The 24,499-nt window shown below is 39.4% G+C and overlaps 1 protein-coding gene across 2 annotated transcripts in view; it reads left to right on the forward strand.

The window, feature by feature from the left end:
* Positions 1-24,499, forward strand: part of HECW2 (HECT, C2 and WW domain containing E3 ubiquitin protein ligase 2) — a 179,710-nt gene that overhangs the window by 10,577 nt on the left and 144,634 nt on the right. For both annotated transcript variants that reach the window (XM_023542646.2, XM_064286869.1), the window contains exons 2-4: positions 30-137; positions 18,479-18,573; positions 22,740-22,815. In XM_023542646.2, coding sequence (XP_023398414.2) covers positions 131-137; positions 18,479-18,573; positions 22,740-22,815 — 178 coding nt within the window. In that variant the 5' untranslated portion in view covers positions 30-130. The remainder of the gene's footprint in view (positions 1-29; positions 138-18,478; positions 18,574-22,739; positions 22,816-24,499) is intronic.

The following is a 24,499-nucleotide window of genomic DNA, read 5'->3' on the forward strand; positions in this document are numbered from 1 at the left end:
GCTAAGAAGTGTTTCTTTGCATTTTCCAGATGAGAATTCTCCAGCCAACTTCTGGGATTCTAAAAACAGGGGCGTGACTGGAACACAAAAAGGACAAATTGTATGGAGAATTGAGCCTGGGCCATATTTTATGGAACGTAAGTAGCTAAAAAAAAAAAAAAAAAATTTTTTTTTTTTTTAAGTAGCTAAGTGTGAAATATAAGCTTCAGTATGCAGAAATCTACACATTATTTCTGAATGTTTTTTAAAAAATCTTTGGTTCTGATTTATATATTTATGCAATGTAGCTCTTGTGGTGCAGTGGTTAAGTACTCGGCTGCTAACTAAAAGGTCAACAGTTCAAACCCACCGCTGCTCCCTGGGAGAAAGATGTGGCAATCCACTTTCATAAAGATTTACAACCTTGGAAACCCTCTGTTGCAGTTCTGCTCTGTCCTGTAGGGTTGCTATGAGTCAGAATTGACTCAACAGCAATGGCTTTGGGTAGCTCAAACTGTGAAAATATATTGCCTTAGAGAATTCTCATTAGAGAATGTTCACATATTTTGAATTAAGTAAATGTGTGTGCATGCATGTATATGTGCACACACATACATAAATACGTACATTATGTACATATATAAGAATATATGTATACACATATGCTTTATGCATGTATGTTCTATAAGGTATGTATGGTTATTTTAAGGTGCCCTGGTGGAGCACAATGTTTAAGCACTTGGCAGCTAACCAAAAGGTCAATGGTTCGAACCAAGCCAGTGGCTCCGAGGGAGAAAAGACCTGATAATCTGCTCCTGTAAAGATTACAGCCTAGGAAACCCTATGGGGCAGTTCTACTCTGTCCTATATGGTCTGTGAGTTGGAATCAACTTGACAGCACACATCAACAACGTGGTTATTTTAAATATCATGCATTTTTATATACCATTGTATATGTATCTGTAATTACTGTTAAATTGTGTGAATTTCAGAAAGCAGAAAGAATAATTCAAAATATCAGTTAATTTAAGAATTTTACTTGACTTTAGAATACTTGGTAATTATTTTTTTTAGCAGCAGAATAACTAGCAGCCATTGGGTCTTGGTCTTTACAAAGAGTTAATAAGGTAGTCTAGGGCATGCTGCCATGGAGGTCAACTTACTAGGAATCACAAATGACTGCAGATGACTCAGCCATTAACCAATTGATATGATGTTACATTTATTTCTAAATACAAATGCCTTGTATATAGCACATGGTACACATAAAAATATCATCCCTTTTTATTTTGGGTGGGGGAGGAGTCTATATTTGCCACTAATATTATTGAGAACATATTAATTACTCAGTAAATTTCTGCTGAATAGATAGAATGAATGAATGAATGCTATACTCCTTGGTCCAGGTTTACTGGACCATTTGCAGACTATATTTTTCTTTAATGTATAAAAATTAAGTTGTTTAAATTTTTTTCCTGAGTTGTTGAGTTTTGTGTGAGAATTAAGATTTCTATAAGCAAGGGATTTTACTAAGAGAGAGAATGTATAGATTCTAGTTCTTAATCTTTATCTTTATTAAACATTAAAAAAATGGAATAACCCATACCAAACCACTGTTGCCATCAAGTCGATTCTGGCTCAGCAGGAACCCTATAGGACAGAGTAAAACTGCCGCATGCAGTTCTAAGGCTGTAAATCTTCACAGAAGCAGACTGCCACATCATCTCAGGTGGAGCAGCTGGTAGGTTCGAACTGCCCACCTTTCAGTTAGCAGCTGAGTGCTTAACCACTGTGCCACCAGGGCTCCTAAAAATAGAGTAAGGTGTGATTAAACAGAAACCTATTGCAGGCATATATTTATTGAAGCATATAAAACTCTGGTAATATAAAAAGTTACTAAAGAAAGATTAAAATCTTTTACTTTGAATTGCCATTAAAGGCGTCAGTTTCTTCCACCATTTTAATGGTAGGCCAGAGCTTTCTGTAATCCTGTTTCTACCCTCTAAGGAATGTCTTCTTTCCATAGCTCAATTCTATGGCTAGATTCCCTCTTTTAACCTAAAATAGATGAAGCTTTTAAGGGCAAATGCTCATGATACATGGAGAAACAAAAGCAGATACGTACAGCATAACCCCAGCTAATAGCGTAGCAAGCATACAAGAAAAAGTTGGGAAGGAAATTTGCCAAAATGTGAACAAGAGTTGTTTCTGGGAGGTGAGATTATGGAGAGGTTGTTTTTCTTGCTTATTGCCACTTCTCTTTACTTTCTAACATTTGCCCAGCTGACAACATCATTACATAAGTAATGAGAGAAATAGAAAGGAGAGGAAAATGGAGTGGGAAATAGCTGGTTTTACGTTCAGTGTGATTTCTCCTCTGAAAGGATCCCAGGGCTTAAGGAAAGCCATTCTGGGAAATGTGGCCAACTGAACTTCAGGGGAAAAGGTAAAGCCACCTTCCTTTTCACTCCATGATGCTGAAAACCACTGGAAATAGTTGCCTCTTGATGGAGGGCATGGATTTAAATTACCGGGCTCCTTTGAACACCTTGACAGCACTGGGGTTTTTAGTTTGAACACCTAGGAGGAAGTTAGCACCCCATGCTGCTATAATTTGGAACACTGTGTGAGGAAAACCCTGTCTACAGAGTAAGTGTCATGATTGATTTTCTTTTTCCTGCAAAAGTGTTAGATGTGTAACGTCCTGGATGATTTAAAAAAAAAATTTTTTTTTTTTTAATTAGGCTGCAGTAAATATCCCCTGCTTGGCAACGTTTTTCTCTACGTCTTAACTCTAGTAGCTTATAGAAGTTGGCTTGACATTAAAGCTAGGAATTAGGAATGAAGAAAGTTTTTTTTTTTTTTTTCTCCTTTAATTCAGCATTTCCTTTTTAATTCCTCACACATAAAATTGGAGATCTTAGGTAATACGGTTATAAAACTGGAAATATTTAGTAATATATATGTTTTTAAGAACTCAGAAAGAAAGTCTAAGGACAATAGATAGGAACTTTGGAAAGATTCTGCTATAGAATAAGCTTGTCTTCAGTGAATCAGAATGAGACCTCCCCCAACATCCCTGTCCTAGCAGTATAAAAATGTCTCAGGTCATATGTATGTAAGCACTTGGAAGTAAAATCCGCATCTTTCAGGCATCATTTTTTTTACCCCGTGTCTGGCTAGAGCAGACCTAAGAGGACTTCACAGCATAGCAAAGTTTTGCTCAAATCTGTGGAGCTGGAGCTTGGAACTTAAAAAAAAAAAAATTGGGGCTTAGGCAACTTCTGAAGTTCTGACTATTTTTAGCTTCTGATCTTGAAAACTCATAGTATCTTAAAACTTTTGCGTTTATCTTCAGAAAGAAAATGTGTTTATCCTTAGCCCATCAGAAGTCCATTCAAAGTAAAATTCTCTGAAAATTGATCTAAGTGAGTTTCTGGGAAAACCTGGATTTGAGCACTGTGTAGGCTATTTCAGAATATAAAGGACAACTTTGGTTTGTCTGGATAAAATCCCTGGAGCAGGCAGGTGAACCAGACGGGGTCTATTTGAATAGATTCGAAGGACAAAGACACATTTAATTTTGGGTAACAGACCTTCCTGGACGTTAGAGAGGAAAATCAGCTTCATCTGCACCTGTTCATCATAAGACTTGTCAAATATTCATCACATGAGCTTACGCTTGCAGAAAATGAATGGACTGTCTGTGCAATATGCATACTTGAGCTGTGAAATGTAAAAGGTTTTAAAAGTTGTCTTGTCATGCCAAGGATGTCTACTTTATTTCACTTAATCTTTCATTAACCATAGTCACTCATGTATTCATTCATTTAAGCCTGCCTTCTGCCCTTCCTTCATCCCTTCTATCTACCTGTCCATCTGTCCCTCGATCCATCCCAGAATATTTACTAAGTTCTGAATTTGCCTGGCACTCTCCTAGGCAGTCACTAAGTCCTAGGTCAGTAAGCAAGCTTAGAAGTAGTAAACTTCAGTCTACATTGCTATGTACTGAATTGCTTTATGATCATTAAGCATAATAACAAAAGATTGATATTTTCACTATATTCAGTACACAGTCATACCTCTGAGTGACACTCAGATTAGAATTCTTTCCAAGATGCAGCCCTTGTCAAAACAGACACATTGGGGATGGCTTTTTAATACGGGGGGATGAGGGGCCTGGCTGCAGCCTCTTATTTTTACTTCAGAACCCTGACTCTAACCTTCTCTGTTCCTAAGCCCCTTCCCACCAACATCGGAAGGGTCTTTTTGCCTTGAGTGGAGATTTGGTGTCTCTCTTTCTCTTTCCCCACACTTTATGGTTTGGGTCGCTAATTCTCTAATCCTATTATTAGTTTTCTGCCGCATTTACACTGATAGTGTCTGTGTTTAAATTTTCATTATTGTCTCCCTGAGCTTGCAGAGAGGAGTGCCTGGCCGTTTCAAGCCCTATGGCCCTTGTTAGAGAAGACAGCCTGCAGTACCGTGTTAGCAACATGTGGGCTGATTTCCTCAAAAGTGTGAGGATTAAAATGTGTTTACTCTTTCTCAGTCTGTGGCCTTTGAATAAAAGAGCCTATGAATAGAAGCCATAAATATTAAGAATATAATAAAATAATAAAAGCATATAGGGCAATGGTTAAAAGCATATTTTGGAGTATATTTGAAATTAATCTTATTATTTATTCTATTTTAACCAAGTGGAAATGTTTAAAGGAAGAAGGGCATTTATATTCCAGCTATCTTTATGGTTCAAAATATTCAGCTTCTAGAAACTTGTGAAAAATGCAGACTTTCTAATTAGGAGCAAGCTGTCAACTACTGCCTAAGTGAATCTTGTAGCTATTTAAGGTAATGGAAGAGATTCCAGTCTTTGAAGTGAAACCTTTTTTCTTTATTGTACTTCAGATGAAGGTTTACAAGAACAAACTAGTTTGTCATTAAACAATTAATACACATATTGTTTTGTGGTATTGGTTGCCAACCCCACAACATGTCAGTACTCTCCCTTTCTTGACCTTGGGTTCTCCATTACCAGCTTTCCTGTCCCCTCCTGCCTTCTCATCCTTGCCCCTGGGCTAGTGTGCCCATTTAGTCTCGATTTGTTTTATGGCCTTGTCTAATCTTTGGCTGAAGGGTGAACGTAAGGAGTGGCTTCATTAATGAGCTGTGAGGGTGTCCGGGGGCCATATTCTCAGGGTTCCTCCAGTCTCTGTTAGAATTTTGTTCTACATTTTTCCCCAGCTCTGTCTGGGACCATCTATTGTGATCCCTGTCAGATCAATCAGTGGTGGTAGCCAGGCACCATCTAGTTGTGCTAGTGGAAGTTGTGGTCCATTAGTCTCTTGGACTAATCTTTCCTTTGTGTCTTTGGTTTTCTTCATTCTCCCTTGCTCCAGATGGGGTGAGACCAGTGGAGTATATTAGCTGGCCACTCACAAGCTTCTAAGACCCCAAACGTTGCTCACCAAAGTAGAATGTAAGACATTTTCTTTATAAACTATGTTATGCTAGATGAGCTAGCTGTTCTGCAAGACCATGGTCCCCACAGCCCTCAGGCCAGTAATTCGGGGTCTGAGGGAGCTTGAATGTGTCTGCGGAGCTTCTATAACCTTGCCTTGGTCAAGTTGTGCTGGCTTTCCCAGTATTGTGTACTGTCTTACCCTTCACCAAAGTTACCACTTACCTATTGTCTTTTTAGTGTTTTCCCGTCCCACCCTCCCGCTCCCTCGTACTCATCAAAGATTGTTTCTTTTGTGTGTAAACCTTTTAATGAGTTTTTATGGCAGTGGTCTCATACAATATTTGTCTGTTTGTGATTGACTTATTTCCCTCAGCAGAATGCCCTCCAGATTCATCCATGTTATGAGATGCTTTGCAGGTTCATCATTGTTCTTTATCATTGTGTATGTAGTATTCCATTTTGTGTACGTACCATAGTTCGTTTATCCGTTTATCTGTTGACAGGCATCTAGGTTGTCTCCATCTTTTTTGCTATTGTGAACAATGCTGCAGTTAACATGGTTGTGCATATGTCTATTCCTGTGACAGCTCTTATTTCTCTAGGATATATTCTTAGCAGTGGGATTGCCAGATCATATGATGTTTCTATTTCTAGCTTTTTAAGGGAGCACCATATCGTTTTCCAAAATGATTGTACCATTTTGCATTCCAACCATCAGGGCATAAGAATACCAATCTCCCCGCAGCCTCTACAACATTCGTTATTTTCTGATTTTTTAAAAAATTCCTGCCAGTAATGTCAGAGTGAGATGTTATCTCATTGTGGTTTTGATTCGCATATTAGGGTTGCTATGACTCGGAATCAACTCGATGGCAACGGGTTTGGTTTTTTAATCACTAGTAATCATGAGCATTTCCTCATGTCTCTGTTAGCCACTTGAATGTCTTCTTTGGTGAAGTGTCTATTCATATCCTCTGCCCATTTTTAACTGGATTATTTGTCTTTTATTGTGTAGGTATTGGATTTTCCTGTAGATTTTAGAAATTAGGCCTTTGTCAGATTTGTCATAGCCAAAATTTTTTTCCCAGCCTGTAGGTCCTCTTTTTACTCTTTGGTGAAGTTTTGTTGAGCACAAGTATTTAATTTTTAGAAGATTCCAGTTATCTAGCTTACCTTCTGGTGTTTGTGTATTGTTACCTGTGGCCTGTATGCTGTTAATAACATGTGTTAGAGCCTCTAGCATTGACCATATTTTTTTTTCTGTGATCTTTATAGTTTTTGGTTTTATATTTAGGTTTTTGATCCCTTTTGAATTAGTTTTTATATATGATGCAAGGTATGGGAAAACCCTGGTGGCTTAGTGGTTAAGCGCTATGGCTGCTAACCAAGAGGTCGGCAGTTCAGATCCACCAGGTGCGCTTTGGAAACTCTATGGGGCAGTTCTACTCTGTCCTATAGGATCGCTATGAGTCGGAATCCATCCGATGGCGGTGGGTGAGGTATGGGTCTTGTTTGATTTTTTTTTGTAGTTGAACAACAAGTTTTGCCAACATCGTTTGTTAAGAAGACTGTTTTTCCCCGTTTGATGGACTTTGGGACTTTGTCAAAGATCAGGTGACCATGGGTGGATGGATTTACATCTGGTTTCTCAGTTTTGTTCCATTGGCCAATGTGTTTATCCTTATACTGGTACCAGGCTCTTTTGACTACCACAGTAGTAGTAGATTCTGAGATCCAGTACTGTGAACCCTCCTACTTTATTCTTCTTCAGTAGTGCTTTACTTCTCTGGTGCCTCTTCTCTTTCCATATAAAGTTAATGATTAGTTTTTCCATCTTTAAAAAAAATGCTGTTGGTGTTTGGATTGGAATTGCTTTGTATTTGTAGATTGCTTTGGGTAGAATTGATATTTCACAATGTTAAGTCTTTCTAATCTATCTATGAGCATGGTATGGTTTTCCATTTATGTAGGCCTCTTTTGGTTTCTTGCAGTAATGTTTTGTAGTTTTTTTTGTATAGGTCTTTTACATCTTTGGTTAGATGTATTCCTAAGTATTTTATTTTTTGAGGGCTGTTATAAATGGTATTGCATTTTTGTAGTTCTCTTTATTGGTATATAGGAATCCAACTGATTTTTGTATGTTTATCTTGTGTCCTGTTACTCTGCTGAATCTGTTAGTTCCAGTAGTTTTCTTATGGAGTCTTCTGAATTTTCTATGTATAAATAGTATCATATTATTCACAAATAGGGACAATTTTACTTTTTCATTACCAATTTGGATGCCCTTCTTTTTCTTGCCTTATGACATCTAAACCAGTGTTAAATAGGAGTGGTGATAAAAGACATCCTTGTCTTGTTCCTGTTCTCAAGGGGAACGTTTTCAGCCTCTATCCATTAAGAGTGATGTTGGCTGTTGGTTTTGTATAGATGCCCTTTATTACGTTAGGGAATTTCCCTTCTATACCTATTTTATTGAGAGTGTTTATCAGGAATGGGTATTGGACTTTGTCAAATGTCTTTTCCGTGTCAGTTGAGGTGATCACATGATTCTTTTGTTTTATTTATGTGGTGGGTTACGTTGATTGATTTTCTAACCTTGAACCATACTTGCATACCTGGTATGAATCCCATTTGGTCATGGTGGATTATTTTTTTGATATGATGCTGAATTCTATTAGCTAGAATTTTGTTGAGAATTTTTACATCTATATTCCTGAGGGATATTGGTCTATAATTTTCTTTTTTGGTGGTGGCTTCAGCTGGTTTTGGTATCAGGGTTATGCTGGCTTCAAAGAATGAATTCAGAAGTATCCCTTCCATTTCTTTGTTTTGAAATAGTTTGGGTAGTACTGTTGTAAGCTCTTCTCTGAATGTTTGGTAGAATTCTTCCATGAAACCACCTGGGCCAGGGCTATTTTTGTTGGGAGTTTTTTTTTTTTTTTTTACCTTTTCAATCTCTTATTATGGGTCTGTTCAGATTTTCAACTTCAGTTTGTGTTAGTTTGGGTAGGTAGTGTGTTTCTAGAAATTCATCCATTTTCTCTAGGTTTTCAAATTTGAGTATAGTTTTTCATAGTATTCTGTTATGATCATTTTTATTTCAGTTGGGTCTCTTGTGATGTCCACCATTTCATTTCTTATTTGGGTTATTTGCATTGTAGCCTGTTTTTCTTTTGTAGGTTTGGCCAATAGTTTGTTGATTTTGTTTAAACAAGTAATTTTTTTAATGTTATCTGTATTTTCTTTTTTTGTTGTGCCTTAAGTGAAAGTTTATAATTCAAGTCAGTTCTTCATACAAAAACTGATACACACATTGTTATGTGACCCTGGTTGCTCTCCCTACAATGTGACAGCACAGCCCTTCTCTCCACCTTGTATTTCCTGTGTCCCTTCAATCAGATCTTTCCCCCTCTGCCTTCTTGTCTCTTCTTCAGACAGGGGCTGCCCACATAGTCTCATGTGTCTACTTGAGCTAAGAAGTACACTCTTCTGTCTTATAGTCCAGTCTAATGTTTGTCTAAAAAGTTGGCTTTTTTAGTTTTGGGCTGACAGAGAGTCCAGGGGTCATGACCTCTGGGGTCCCTCTAGTCTCAGCCAGACCATTAAGTCCCATCTTTCTACTAGAATCAGAGATCTGGATCACACTTTTCTCCTGCCCCATCAGGGATTCTCTGTTGTGTTCCCTGTCAGGGCAGTCATTGGTGGTAGCCGGGCACCATTTAGTTCTTCCAGTCTCAGGCTGATGGAGTCTCTGGTTTATGTGGCCCTTTCTTTCTCTTGAGCTTGTATTTTCCATGTGTCTTTGGTATACTTCATTCTCCTTTGTACCAGGTGGGCTGAGACCAATTGATGCATCTGAGATGGTCAGATGCTAGCTTTTTAAGACCCAAGACACCACTCACCAAAGTGGGATGCAAAATTTTTTTAATACACTTTGTTATGCCAGTTGACCTAGATGCCCCCTGAAACCATGGTCCCCAGACCTCTGCCTCTGCTACCCTGTCCCTGAAGTGTTTGGTTGTATTCAGGAAACTTCTTAGCTTTAGGTTTAGTCCTGTTGTGCTAACTTCCCCTGTATTTCGTGTTGTCCTTCCCTTCACCTAAAATAATTCTTTTCTACTACCCAAAAAAAAAAAAAAATTTTTTTTTTTTATCAGTGAATACCCCCTTTCTCCCTCCCTACCCTCGTAACCATCAAAGAATGTTTTCTTCTGTGTTTAAAGCTTTTCTTGAGTTCTTTATAATAGTGGTCTCATACAATATTTGTCCTTTTGCTACTAATTTCACTCAGCATGATCCCTTCCAGATTCCTCCATGTTATGAGATGTTTCACATGTTCATCGTTGTTTTTTTATCATTGTATAGTATTCCATTTTGTGAATATACTATAATTTGTTTTCCATTTTTCCGTTGATGGCACCTGGGTTATTTCTTTTTGCTCTTGGAAACAGTGCTGCAGTGAACATGGGTGTGCATATATCTATTTGTGTGAAGGCTCTTATTTCTCTAGGGTATATTCCAAAAAACGGGATTGCTGGATTGTATGGTAGTTCTATTCCTAGCTTTTTAACGAAGTGCCGGATCAGTTTGCAAAGTATTCATACCATTTTACATTCCCACCAGCAGTGTATAAGTGTTCTAGTCACTCCACAACCTCTCCAGGACTTATTATTTTGTGATATTTGGATCAATCCCAGCGTTGTTGGGGTGAGATGGTATCTCATTGTAGTTTTGATTTGCATTTCTTTAATGGCTAATAATTGTGAGCATTTCCTCATGCATCTGTTAGCCACCGGAACGTCTTCTTTGATGAAGTGGCTGTTCATATCTTCGCCCATTTTTTAATTGGGTTATTTGTCTTTTTGTTGTTGAAGTTTTGCGGTGTCATGTAGATTTTAGAGATTAGATGCTGATTGGATTTGGCATAGCCAAAATTTTCTTCCTAGTCTGTAGGTTGTCTTTTTACTTTTTTGGTGAAGTCTTTGGTTAAACGTAGGTGTTTGTTTTTTAGGAGCTTGCAGTTATCTAGTTTCTCTTATGCATTGTTAGTAATGTTTTGTATACTGTTTATGCCATGTGTTAGGGCTCCTAGCATTGTCTCTGTTTTTTCTTCCATGATCTTTATTGTTTTAGATTTTATATTTAGGTCTTTGATCCACTTTGAGTTACTTTTTGTGCATGGCGTGAGGTATGGGCCTTATTTCATTTTTTTGCAGATGGATGTGCAAAAGTTATGCCAGCACCATTTGTTAAGACTGTCTTTTCCCCGTTTAACTGACTTTGGGCCTTTGTCAAGTATCAGCTGCCTGTAGGTGGATGAATCTGTGTCTGTATTCTCAATTCCATTCCACTGGTCTATGTATCTGTTGTTGTACCAGCACCAGGCTGTTTTGACTACTGTAGTGGTCTAATAGGTTCTAAAATCAGGTATTAGGAGTTCTCCCACTTTGTTCTTCTTTTTCAGTAATGCTTACTTTTTTTTTTTTACTTACCCAGGGCCTCTTCCCTTTCCATATGAAGTTAGCGATTTGTTTCTCCATCTGATTAAAAAATGCCATCGGAATTTGGATCAGGATTGCATTTTATCTGTAGATCTCTTTGGGTAGAATAGACATTTTTACAACGTTGAGTCTTCCTATCCGTAAGCAAGGTATGTTTTTCCACCTAAGTAGGTCTCTTTTGGTTTCTTGCACTAGTGTCTTGTAGTTTTCTTTGTATAGGTCTTCTATGTCTCTGGTTAGATTTATTCCTAAGTATTTTATCTTCTTGGGGGCTACTGTAAGTGGTATTTTTAATATGTCTTGATGTTGTCTTCTATCTCCAGGACATTCAGGAATTATTTTCATCATTGTGGATTTGTTTGTTTCATCCTGATTTTTTGTTTTATCCGGTTATGTCTGGTAAGGCAGGCTGGGTGTGTTTTGTCTCTTGCTTGCCTGTGGGCATGATACTCCTTACCACCTTGCACAGGTGGGCGGGGCTGGTCACTAAGCTGTGGTGCAGCAGGGCGAGCCCAGCAGAGTGAAAGGGTGGAGATGGGTAATTTGTGGCACGAACTGGGGGCAACAGTGTGAGGTTGGATGCCAGTGCAGGGCAGGGTCTAGGGTACCCACTTGGAAGCGTGGCACTCAGTGCACAGTGCAGATAGGCAGGAAGGAAAGAAGAGGATGTGATGTACAGAGCTAAGTGTGTGGGTGAAAGAAGAGAGAGAAACAAAGTGAAACAAGTAAAATAAAAAGGCAAAAAATGAAGTAAAGAAATTTTTAAAAAAGAAAAAAGTAAATAAAATGGTGGTGTGGTAGGATTCAGCAAGCGGGGGCAAGGCAGACCTGATGAGGCCATGTATTGCTGCCTCGTCACCCAAGTGGTGTAGGTTGGCCTGTTGAGAAGAAGTGTGGGTGGCACACAGGGCTAGGTTAGTGGGAGTAAGGAAAAAGAAAGAGGAGAAATAGAATAAACCAACAATCAAACAAACAACTAAAAATAAATAATAATAAAAATAACAACTAAAAAAAAATATTGTGGTGGGGGCAACAGCTGTTGAGGGCTGGGTGGAATTGGGTTGGGGGTGAGCTGATGTCTCCCTTGCCGGGTGGTACAATATAGCCCATCAGGAAGGGGCGGAGGCAGGGCGAGGCCGAGGTGGAAGGGAGAAGGAAAAGGAGAAGGAGAAAGATAAAGAAAAAGAAAAAATATGATGCTGAGGGAGCTGGCCTGTGGAGGCAGCGCAGACCTGGGGAGGCTGTGTGCCAGATACTCTCCAGCCGAGCGGTATAGCACAGTTCACCAAAAATTTGAGGGTGTCCCACAGAGCTGGGTGGTTGGGAGAAAGGAAAGCAAGAAAGAGAGAGAGAGAAGAAACAATAACCAAAAAAAAAAGAGAAAGAAAGAGAGGAAGAAAAATAAGCAATAAATAAATGGAAATTGTGCTTAGGGAGTCGGTTAGTGCTGGCAGCACAGACGCAGGGAGACTGAGCACAGTGACTCTTCAGCCAAGCTGTGCAGCGCCGCTCCTCCAGAAGGGGCGGAGGTGGTGCATAGGGCTGGCTGGGTGGTAGCAAAGAAAGGAGAGAGAAAAAGCAAAACAAAGAAAAAGAACAAACCAAAGAAACCAAAAAATTACAGCCCTTCAAGAAGGGGTGGGGATGACACAAGGGGCTAGCTGAGTGGGAGAAAGGAAAGGAGGGGGGAGAGAGAAGCAACAGAAAAAGCCCAAAAAACAATATAAAAAGAAACCAAATAAACTAAAACAAGCAAAAAAACCAAAAACATCACAGCCTGTCAAGAAGGGTAGAGGATGGCACACAGCACCAGCTGGATGGAAGGAGGGAAAGGAAGAGAGACAGAGAAGCAATAAAAAAATCAAAAAACGAAGAAACAAAAAAACGGCACTGAAGGTGCCGGCGGTGGGGTTGGGTCAGATCCCAGTGACAGTGAGCTAGTGTCTATCCGGCCAAGCAGTGGAGCTTGTATAGAGGGAAGAAGGATGGGAGGTGGGAAAGCGTGTATCCCTGGTTACTGGGTGCTTCATCTCTTGCTGGGATCTCCCTGGAGTTACCTTCCCATATTTCCTGTCCTCAATCCTTGGTGGCTGAGGTCCAAAATGGCAAATCCAGATGGCAGTGAACCTGGTATCTCTCTGGCCAAGTGACCATGGCTCATTGGCAAATGGTGGAGGCCTCTCGTACAGGGAAGAAGGGTATGGAGTGGGAAAACGTGTAACTCTGATTACTGGGTGCTGTGTCCCCTGTTGGAGGCTCCCTGTCTGAGTTCTTTGGTGGCTGTAGCCCAAGATGGCAAATCTGGCCACTTTAGCCGGTATCGGACCTCTACTCCGTAGCTCTCCTCGTTCTCTGTTCTCTGTCAGTTTCTTAGTCTATTCAGTGCTTTCTTTATTCCTTCGTTTGGTACTTAGGGTTCCAGGATTGACTGACGTTTCTGTTTTACTTAGTTTTTTGGGTCTTTGCTGTAAAGGAATGGCATGGTGCTTCTGTCTATAGTATAACATTTAAAAGATTCCAAAAAATTAAAGTAAATATCTCCCCATCTTCATGCTTCAATCACCCATTTCTCCTCCCTGAGGCAATCTCTATTACAAGTTTCACATAATCTGTTTGGAAGTAGTTTATTCGTATGTTGTCATTAGTTCCCATCGAGTTGATCTGAGCTCATGGCAACCCCAAGTGTGCAGAGTAGAAGTACTCCATAGGCTTTTAGAGGCTGTGACTCTTGGGAAAGAGATCACCTAGTTCTTTACCTTACTTTTATTTATTTATCTATCTATCTGTCTGTCTATCTATTTTTAATGAGACTGCTTTTAAAAATGCAATGTCAGAATCACGCAGTTACAGAAACTCCTTTACTCAGAACGGGTTTAAGTTCCTAACCATTGTTCAAAGTCCCTTCTATTCCCCTTGCCCCCTGCCACTCACAACAAATCCAAGTGACATCTTACAAATGATCATCATCCCCATCTGTGGTGGGAGGTGGAGTTAGCGTGCTGTTTCTCTGGGGGACATCTTCCTTTGTGAAGTTAGTCGTGTGAAGGTAAGTTAGGGTGTTGAAAATGAAGGGGATTCTATGGCTTGTCAGCATTTAAAGAGAGGGTGCCAAGTCTTTAATTTAGTAATCTATAAATGGAAGTATCTGAAGATTATTGGAACGCACCAAATTTTATTTCTATGATTCCTGACAGGCATCAGCCATTCAGCCATTCAGAAAAGACCTCAGAGAGAGGAAGATGACCCTCGTGTGGTGCTTTCCCTTCTGAGGCAAGAGCTGGCCCAGGGGACAGTAGGTACTGGAGGGTTAATATGGGAGGCTTCATGCTTTTTTAAGTAAAATTTTTAGAGAAAATACCCATGCTTTTTATAGCCCAATGGAATGACCATATTTTTTTTTTCCTCGTAACTTGAGGCCAAGTTGGCTGCCACATCACTCTGTGAGGAAACTATTTTAGGGTCAATAGAGTCATTCATTCCTCCTCAGTTGATATCCTCCATCTCTCTGCCTGTGAACGGGCCTTTGTGCACTGGGCTCCTACCTGACCTCATGCTCGGCCTTCATGCCTGTGCTTGCTTTCCCCTGCCCTTCTACTTATTTCCTGGGAATTGCTGCTGCTGCGTTTTTTTGTTTTTTTTTTTTTAACCTCTTATAATTAGAGGTTACAAAGTGTCACTGAAATAGAAGCATAGAACTAACTTACGTTTTCCACCCATTTTGAGTGCCAGGATTGTGTCCTTTCACCATACTTATTCAATCTGTACGCTGGTCAAATAATCTGAGAAGCTGGACTATATGAAGAAGAAGGTAGTATCAGAATTGGAGGAAAACTCATTAACAGCCTGTGTTATGCAGATGATACAACCTTGCTTGCTGAAAGTGAAAAGGACTTGAAGCACTTGCTGATGAAAATCAAAGACTACAGCCTTTAGTATGGATTGCACCTCAACATAAAGCAAACAAAAATCCTCACAACTGGACCAATAAGCAACATCATGATAAACAGAGAAAAGATTGAAGTTGTCAAGGATTTCATTTTACTTGGATCCACAATCAACAGCCATGAAAGTAGCAGTTAAGAAATCAAAAGACGCATTGCATTGGGCAAATCTGCTGCACAAGACCTCTTTAAAGTGCTGAAAAGCAAAGATTTCACTCTAAGGACTAAGATGTGCCTGACCCAAGCCATGATATTTTCAGTCATCTCACATGCATGCAAAAACTGGACAATGAATAAGGAATATCAAAGAAGAATTGATGCCTTTGAATTGTGGTGTTTGTGAAGGATATTGAATATACCATGGACTGCCAAAAGAGGGAACAATTTTGTCTTGGAAGAAGTGCAAGCAGAGTGTTCCTTGGAAGCGAAGATGGCAAAACTTTCATCTCACATACTTTGGACATGTTATCAGGAGGACCAGTCCCTGGAGAAGGATATCATGCTTGGTAAGGTAGACGGTCAGTGAAAAGGAGGAAGACCCTCAATGAGATGGATTGACACAGTGGCCGCAACAATGGGCTCAAGCATAGTAGCAGTGATTGTGATGATGGCATAAGACCAGGCAGTGTTGCATTCTGTTATACATGAGTTGGAATCAACTTGACGGCACCTAACGACAGCGATAATGAGTATTCTCAGCTACTCTTTTCATAACCAAAATGTTTAAGTGCATTAATCAAAATGTCCACTTCTCTCTTACCCAGAGTGAACATTTAGTTACAGCATTTTTCCCCCTTGTTTTGAGTTACCTCCTGTAACACTAAATAATATTTGAAGATGAAAACTCCCGTTTAGCATCAAACCATTCCGTATTACTTTAGAAGACAGAATCCTTCACTGGTGTCCTACTGAAGGAGCTGGCTAATTTTAGTCCAGACACAAACCACTCCTGGATCTGTTCAGTACTTTTTGTTTTTTTCTCTTTGGTGAACAGCCTCTGCATTTGTTTTTGTAATATATGATCTTCATAAATCTCCTTGAATTTGTACTCAGTCTTAAAGCATTATGAAACCGTCAGTTCTGCAGTGTTTTTTGGTGATCACGTCCACAAAATCTGCCTTGTGAAATTCAGAGTAAGTTTATTTTAGAGTTATAGGGATTATAATTTGTCATTTGGGTTGGAGATTTTTGTAACGGGAGAGAATGAAATAACACCCCAAAATGGGTCAGCCAGGAAAGCTGGCCTGCTTATCAAGAACCTACAAATAAAGATAAGCTGTCTTTTTTCCCCTTTGTTTCACAGTCTGTTACCTAGCTAGAAAACACCAGATGGCATCCTAATCTGAGAGGGAGTTAGGAGAAGATGTTTTATAAAAACGCACATCTCTTTATTGAAAAATTACCTGCTCACTCACTAACCACTGATTGGATCTATGGGGTGCTGCCAGTTGCTCCAGCATTTAGAATGTGATACTAATGAGTTCATGACCACATAATTCAGTCCTCATGTGTATCACCAAGCTTTTTCTGTTTTGGCAGTCCTTTTGCACATTAACTTAATTTTGTTCTTTCAGAATTTATGCGATTGGTCTTGGAAGAAAGCAAGTGGGAGAATAAGACTTGCTCAAATCTGTGCAGCTATTACTATTTTAAAAATAAACTAAAACCACTGTTAGTATTCCAGAAAGTCACTTGCTGAAGCAAGGAAGGGCATTGTTCTCAGGGAAGTGAAGTAATAGGAAAGCTAGGATCCATGCATAGGTCATCTTGCTGATCCACAAGCCCGTCACACTATTCCTGGCTCCATGCTGTTGCCCCTCATCACCCCGCACTCTCTCTAACCCCATTTTTCTCATAAGACCTGTTGGGTCCACAAAGCCTTTCTGATTCTTCCATATCTTTACAGATTTTCTCCTTGGTCTCCAAACTCTTGTACCCAGGGCTTCTCATTTTTTAGTGTTTGTCTTCTGTATTTTTTTCATGCTTCTGGTTGTCATCCCACCAGTTGTTTTATAAACAGCTTCTAGAACAGGAACCTTTTCTTGATGTTCTTGTTATGTCCAGCACAATACTGGGCATGGGTTGTGGTTGTGTGCTGTTCAGTCGATTCCAACTCATAGTAACACTGTATGGCAGAGTATAACTGCCACCGTAGTGTTTTCTAGGTTGTAAATCTTCACAGGAGCAGGTTACCAGGTCTTTTCCATGGAACTGCTGGTGAGTTTGAACCACGCTTTGATTAGCAGGCGTGTGCTTAACCAGCGTGTTACCAGGGCTCCTAATGGGTACGGAGTAAAAATCTTTCAGTTGACACTACTAACTACATTGTGAATCACTGAATTAATGTACATATAAAAGAACTCATTATTTTACTCCATGCTGGACTTTCTTTTTTTTTGAGATTTAGTGTTTGGCCATTGATAGGAAAAGTGTAAGAATATAAATCCTTAGAAGGGGATTTTTCTTTATTCACTGTATCTTCCCTTAAAATACTCATCCCAGATATTCTTTAGAAGGCCATTTGATGTGTTCAGAAAACTCAGTAGAAGATCAACTTCCTTGGGGAAAAAAATTGAGAAGGCAATAATTAATTAATAGCTATTATTAATTAGTAATCCAGGGTGGCTAAATTGAGTGAGGAACTCCATTCCTGTCGCCTAGGAGTCTCCTTCAGGGACCTGCCTGTCACCATCACTACCTATATAGAATGACACATTGGGAAAAATGCATCTCGCACTTATGCTTCAGTGACTCTGACGCTCTGTATCCAGAGAAATTCCCATGATGGTAGGATTTATTTTTGACACACTTTGACTTCATGCTCAATGAAATTGTAGTTACTTTGGAAGAAGCATATTTGGCATTTATATACCTTTTATCAAGGTGAAATTATCAAAACAAAATTTATAAAATATATGGATTTTAAGAGGTTATGAGATGTACATACGAGTGGTTCCTAAATTTGATGACTGTTTAGTGGCTACATTTGAGTCACTTGGAAAGTTGAAGTAATATGGATTACAAGACTCTGTCCCTCGGGAGTCTGCTGCAGTATGCCTGCATGCTTTGCTCAACTGCTTTTTCTCTATTTCCACTGACAGCTGTATTGTAGAGGTTAGGGTGAGGCTTTATCATCAGACAAATTGGGTTTGAGTCCTGACTCAGTCATTTCCTGTCTGTAACCTATGGCACACCTCATCTATAATGTGGGGACAGGAATTTCTGCCTCAAAAGGCTGATGTGGGGAGTAAGTAACAACACAAGCATGGAATGTAGCACCAGGTCTGGCACATTGTGGAACAAGTCAATAAATGTTAACTAGCGGTCTTCTTATCTCTGCACTATGAGTACTTTGGCATGTTTTTGTGCATCATTTTTCTGAATATGTTTGAGATTTTCTTCAAAAGTTTCAGAGAAGCATATCAAATCAAACAGGAATTGGTATAATAAGCTGTCTCTGATTGGAAAAGAAGGGATCATTCGAAGAGTCGTAAGCAGGATTGCCTGAGAGGTAGTGTGGAGGATTTCCTCCACTGATTCCTGAATGACTGTTGTAGTGTTAAAATTACTGTTTTTCTCAAATTGATTTGCAGCGGAGATAAAAATCTGTTTTAAATACTACCATGGCATCAGTGGAGCCCTGCGAGCCACAACCCCCTGCATCACCGTGAAGAACCCTGCTGTGATGGTGAGTACCCTCATTGCTGGCATCCTCGTCATGACCACAGAGGAACTTGATTTCTATTTCTGTCTGTGCAGCACTGACAGGGTTGTGAGGAACAATGGAAAAGGAAATGCATAACAGCATGGATGCCATTTTAGAAAAGGAAATAACTTATCAGGCAGGCATACCTGAATCCATAATACAAATCACTGGAAAATTATGATTTGATTATAACAATTCTGTATATAGTCAACTTTCTTGGGAACCCACGCATGAGGTGAAGTAATGAGTACCCCATCATGGAAGGTTTTAAACTTAGTCTGGATGACTGGTTGATCGGAAACAGTGACCTTGCATCTTCCATGAACATAATTAATGTAATTTAATTTACACAAATTCAGCTGTACTTTCTTTAAAAAGTGTGTGATTCCACTTATCAGTGTACTTTTGAGAAGCTTTTGTTCCAAAGAGAGTGTGAGATTGAAGTCACAAATGAATGTGCTGTCCTCTTAGGAGGTCCTAGCACAGGATCCCTCTCCACGCTGAGTTGATGTCTATACTTAGAGAAGGGAGAATGAAATGAGGCTGAGAGAACACATACTAGTGAGATTTGACCTAGTCAGTAAGGTCAGGAAGGCTTTCCTGACGTAGGCATGTTTAAGGGGCAATCTGAAGGACGAGACGTTACTTACGGGAAGAAGGGAGGCAAGAGCATTTCAGGCAGAGGGAACCATATGTGCAAAACTCTCAACATCTAAGTACTGTGCTCACATTAGAATCGTATTTAAGGTTCGTACTTGGAGCAATATGGTATAGAATATGAGAGGATAGCCTATATTTACTGTGTAAGACTTCAAAGGTCACAAGGGGAATAAAGAAAAAATTTTAGTTAATATTCTAAAAAGAAAAATCATAAAACTAGAAAGTAGGGCTGTGTATAATAAAGCCTTTGAAGACTTAACTGTATGAGAAATTAAACAGTGGCTTCTAAACTTGGTTAAGCATATTCCAGAGTCAGATTTTCTTAGACTAGAGCAATTACAATACCGAGATATCAGTGAAGACAGTGGGAGTTTACAGTCTGGTGAACATTGATCTCATTCTATTGATTTTGCACTGAGATCACTCTGTCAGAGCCTGTGGTTGGTTTAGAGATAATTAATTTGCTTCAAACAGGTTTTAGAGCTTTTAAAAGCTTCATAGATACAGCACCAAGAATCAGAATACTTTGGGTCAAAGGCTGGCTAATGAAATTGGTGGTCAATAGATTTCTGACCAAGCTTAAGACAGTTCGCTCTGTGTCTGAAATTGAGAGGCTGTGCCACATAGACCCTTCATTGTATGGGCGAGCACTGTGTTTTTACAACAGCATAATGGTCACATGGGTATATGACGTGTGTTTAGTTATTGTTAATGATTAACCATGTTGATATTCACAAAGCCCATTTAGTATAATTACCTTACAGCCATATGCCAAGAATAGATCAAAAAGAAGTAACTGAGAAACTGTACGGGGAAGGAAATGAGCTGCCATACTAATCGAATAGCCTCCTTTCTCACGTATCATTTAGCAAGGAATCAACGATTAAAAAAAAATGTCTTCTCTGTCATTTGTGCTTTGACGTCACTGTCATTCATTAGCGTACATGGTGATATACACCCCAGACTCTTGGAACAGGAAATACTTAGGCTTTGGGGACAGATTAAAGCTGCCATCACTCACTACCATGTATTGTTTCAACACTTGGTTGACAGTGTTGCATCTGAGTTTTCCTGGAATGAATCTACTGAGCGAGTTTATTTAAAAACCTCTGTCTAAATGTAGAGTGCAGACGTGTTTATTATCGCTGATGTCCCCATATCTAGTTGTAATGTTTGGTCTTTCCTGGACTTATTGCAATGGATGATAAAATTGAATTCTTTTAGAATTATTTCAGATGAGCATGTTACCACTGTGGTGGTAAAGGACACTGTTTATCAGTGAATTCTTTGAGAAATGTTTCAGGTTAGCTCTTTGGCAGCTAGTGAATCACATTTTAGGACTGAGAATTAGAGAACGTTTTTGTTTCTTATAATTCATGATGATATTTTAGGTAGGTTTTAAATGAAGACAGGCTGTGAATATTTCCAGTCTTACCTAACTCACTTAACATGAGCATTCCATAGCAGGCAAAGATGCCATGGCCTTGGGGGTGGCACAGCTTACTAGGCAATGTGGCTCATTTGAGGTCAGACCAGGGTTTGTCAGATGCCTGTCTGTGCCCAAGGCATAGGAGGGGCATGTTGCTGAGTGTCTGTCTCAGTTGTAGTCTGCACTATCTCATTGTTCACCACTCTTTTGTCTAGGGAAGAGGTCAAGATAGTTACAGCAACCACTGACCGGTTGGCTGCTCTCTCTGCTCCAGCTACACTGGGGATAAATCTGAAAAGTACAATATGATATAATTAAAAAAAAAAAAAAAAACACTCATTGCCATCAAGTCAATTGTGACTCATGGTGACCCCACATTTCGGAGTAGAACTGCGCTCCATAGGGTTTTCAATGGCTATAATCTTACAGAAGGAATCCCTGGGTAGCACAGACAGTTAAGTGGTCAAATAGTAGCTGAAGCTTTGGCGGTTTGAACCCAACCAGAGGCACCTCAGAAGATAAGCCTGTCAACCTGCTTCGGAAAGGTCACAGCCTTGAAAACCCTATGGAGCAGTTCTACTCTGTACACATTGAGTTGCCACAAGTCAGAATCAGTTCGACAGCAACTAACAATAATCTTATGGAAATAGATCGCTAGGCTTTTCTCCTGTGGCGCTGCTGGGTAGATCCAAACCACCAACTTTTTGATTAGTAGTTGAACGCTTAACCATTTGCACCATCCGGCTTAACACTCACATATTTGTTGAGTGCCATCTCTTTGATCACCAGGGAGTTGGCTCTGTGAGTGCAGTTAATCTACCTGTTTGGTACTCTAAATTGAAAATTGTATGTGAAACAATGTGCTGAGAGCTGTAAAGTGTCACACTAAGTAGTCTTGACTAAGGAATAGGAAGGGAGCATTGGTGCTGCAGTGCTTAAGTGCTCAGCTGCTAACCAGAAGGTCAGTGGTTTGAACCCACCAGCTGCCCCACAGCAGAAAGATGTGGCGGTCTGCTTCCGTGAAAATTTACAGCCTTGGAAACCCTATGGGGCTCTGTCGTTATAGGGCTGCTATGAGTTGGAATCAACTTGACAGCAGTAGGCTTTGGTTTGGGTTTTAAGGTATAGGAATTACAGAGAAGGAAGTAGAAATTCGTATTTCCAAAATTTGAACTGAATTTCTTTTGCTTGGATTATCTCCTGGAGGTGTGATTTTTGGAGTATTGTGTATTGTGGGTTGCAGAAAAGATGAGATGGAGGAAGGGTTTAATCTACACTTTAGAATTAAAATGCGATTTCTATTTTCCGATTCTTCCAAATACATTCTTCCTTAAATTCTGTCTCTTACAGTACTATGGACATCTTTTTCAGTGTTCCATGAAACTCTTTCTTTCTAGTGTACCACAAATTGTACACCAGGTGTACATAAATTGAGATAAGAGCCTAAATCTGCTGGTTTCAAGTGACATAAAATTTACTTGAAAGATTTTAGGAAAAGTTATCAGTACAGTAGCCCTGCAGATTCATATTATCACTACTTATAATAGTATGTGCCATGTCCTTGCAGCACTATAGAACATAGACCTGCAAAGGAGAAGGGACGCCCACGTGGTCACTCAGAAATATTTGACAAGAAAGAAAAATTCTAAATACTGGATGAGTCTGATATAAATGCACTGTTTAGTGTATTCCAGGTTTTCCTAAGAAATTAGAAGGAATTTGATGGTTAGTTTTTAACTTAGGGAATGTTTTAATGTAGTAATAGTAATATATTTGCTACATACCAACTATATTCTTATCAAAGGAAAAAAACAAAGTAAAGTGATTCTTATCCCAGAGAATTCAGAAACTTAGATTTGTTGATTTTGTGTAAAGGTTAAATTTAAGGATGACCCTTCCGCTGGCTTTCAGGAATCTGCTTTCGTTCTAAGATTTAGAAGTGAAAAGGTGGATGCTACAATAATCATCATCATTTGCCATCCTCTGTGACTCCCTAGGAGGGTTGAGGGGGTAGCGTCACGCTCCTGTGAAACTTCAGGTACTTGCTTTTCCTCTTCAGATGGGGGCGGAAGGCATGGAAGGAGGTGTGTCAGGAAGTTCGCACTCTCGGAAACTCGTCAGCTTTACACTGTCAGGTAAGTGTGTCTTTAAACATGACATCCAGTTTCAAAGGGTGTAATTTCAGAGGCACAGACGATCACATCTTTCTACAGATTCTCATGTGGATGTGAGCCGCAGGTATTTTGTTTTTCTGGCTAATTCTGGGAATTCAGGTATATCACTTAGCATGATAAAATTTGATTAATAATATAAATTCAGAAATTATTTTTTCTACCAAGTTTTCTGGCAGTAAAAAGACTATATGATCATGTATAGTTGCTTTAAAAAAAATAAACCGCACTGCATCGTGCACTAATTCCATGAAGAGCTTTGATTACTGAAAACAATTCATGCGTAGTTCATCTAGAGAAAGGAGAAAATTGAAGACTGGGGGAAAAAAGCCAAGGGATACATCTGTTTCTGTAGAGGAATATACATTGGAAAAGTAGATAAGATAATTTTCGGTTGTTTTCTAGTTGGTAAAATATCCCAGTTGCAGTTTTATCATACAACTTAATGCAGTGCTTTCACGTTGTGAGTTAGGACCTATCTGTGGATTGTAAGATCAATTTAAAGAACTCTGGTGGCTGCTAGGAGGAGCGCTGGTGGCACAGTGGTTAAAGCGCTTGACTGCCAACTGAAAGGTTGGCTGTTGGAACCCACCAGCCACTCCCTGGGAGAAAGATGTGGCTGTCTGCTTCTGGGAAAATTTGCAGCCTTAGAAACCCCATGGGGCAGTTCTGCACTGTCCCATAGGGTTGCTGTGAGTTGGAATTGACTCAGTGACAGTGGGTTTTTGGGTGGGTGGCTGCTAACCAAAGGTTGACAGTTGAAACCACACAGCAACTTTGTGGGAGAAAGACCTGGCGATCAGCTCCCGTAAAGGTTAAAGCCTAGAAAACCCAATGGGGCAGTTCTACTCTGTCACATGGAGTGGCTGAAAGTCAAAAATCAACTAGATGGCACCTCATAAGATCAGTTCAGTTACTTGAAACCAGCAATTAAAAAAAAAAAAAAAAAAAAAGGAATACAATGGAAAATACCAGTTTACCACCAAAAGGAAATATATTTTTATAAAACATCAGTTTATATAAACTGATCATTAAAAAAGAAAAAATACACACCTATGTATGTGTATATTGGATTGCAATGTAAAATGTGTTTCACATGTAGGAAATATAAGAAACAAAGTTTGAAAGCTACTGATTAAAATAAATTAATTGATATGAAGCCAAGAATATTCTAAGAAAACCAGTATTTGAAATGAAGTTTTAAAAAGCAGAACAGTGCATACAAGGAACCCTTGTGGCACAGTGGTTAAGTGCTCGACTGCTAGCTGAAAGGTCAACAGTTTGAACCCACCAGCCACTGCACTGGAGAAAGATGTGACAGTCTGCTCCCATAAAGATTACAGCCTTCGAAACCCTATGGGGCAGTTTTAACTCTGTCTTATAGGATTTTTATGAGTCAGAATTGCAACGGCACACAACAACAACAATGCATACAAAATAAAAGTCATTTCTGTCTCTTTAGGATGTTTTGTTTTCATTTTTCATAGATGTAGTGCTTCTAAAATTTAAATCAGGTCCACTTTTCTTGACTGCAAAAAAAAGTCATGAATGAAAATAGACTTTCTTAAGAGAGACTTAGAAGACCTGATCTTGAAAACAGACATTTGCACAATGTGTAATTAGCACGTGTAAAGAGAGCGTGCACATT

Source organism: Loxodonta africana, chromosome 6, assembly GCF_030014295.1.
Source record: "Loxodonta africana isolate mLoxAfr1 chromosome 6, mLoxAfr1.hap2, whole genome shotgun sequence".
Lineage (NCBI taxonomy): Eukaryota > Metazoa > Chordata > Mammalia > Proboscidea > Elephantidae > Loxodonta > Loxodonta africana.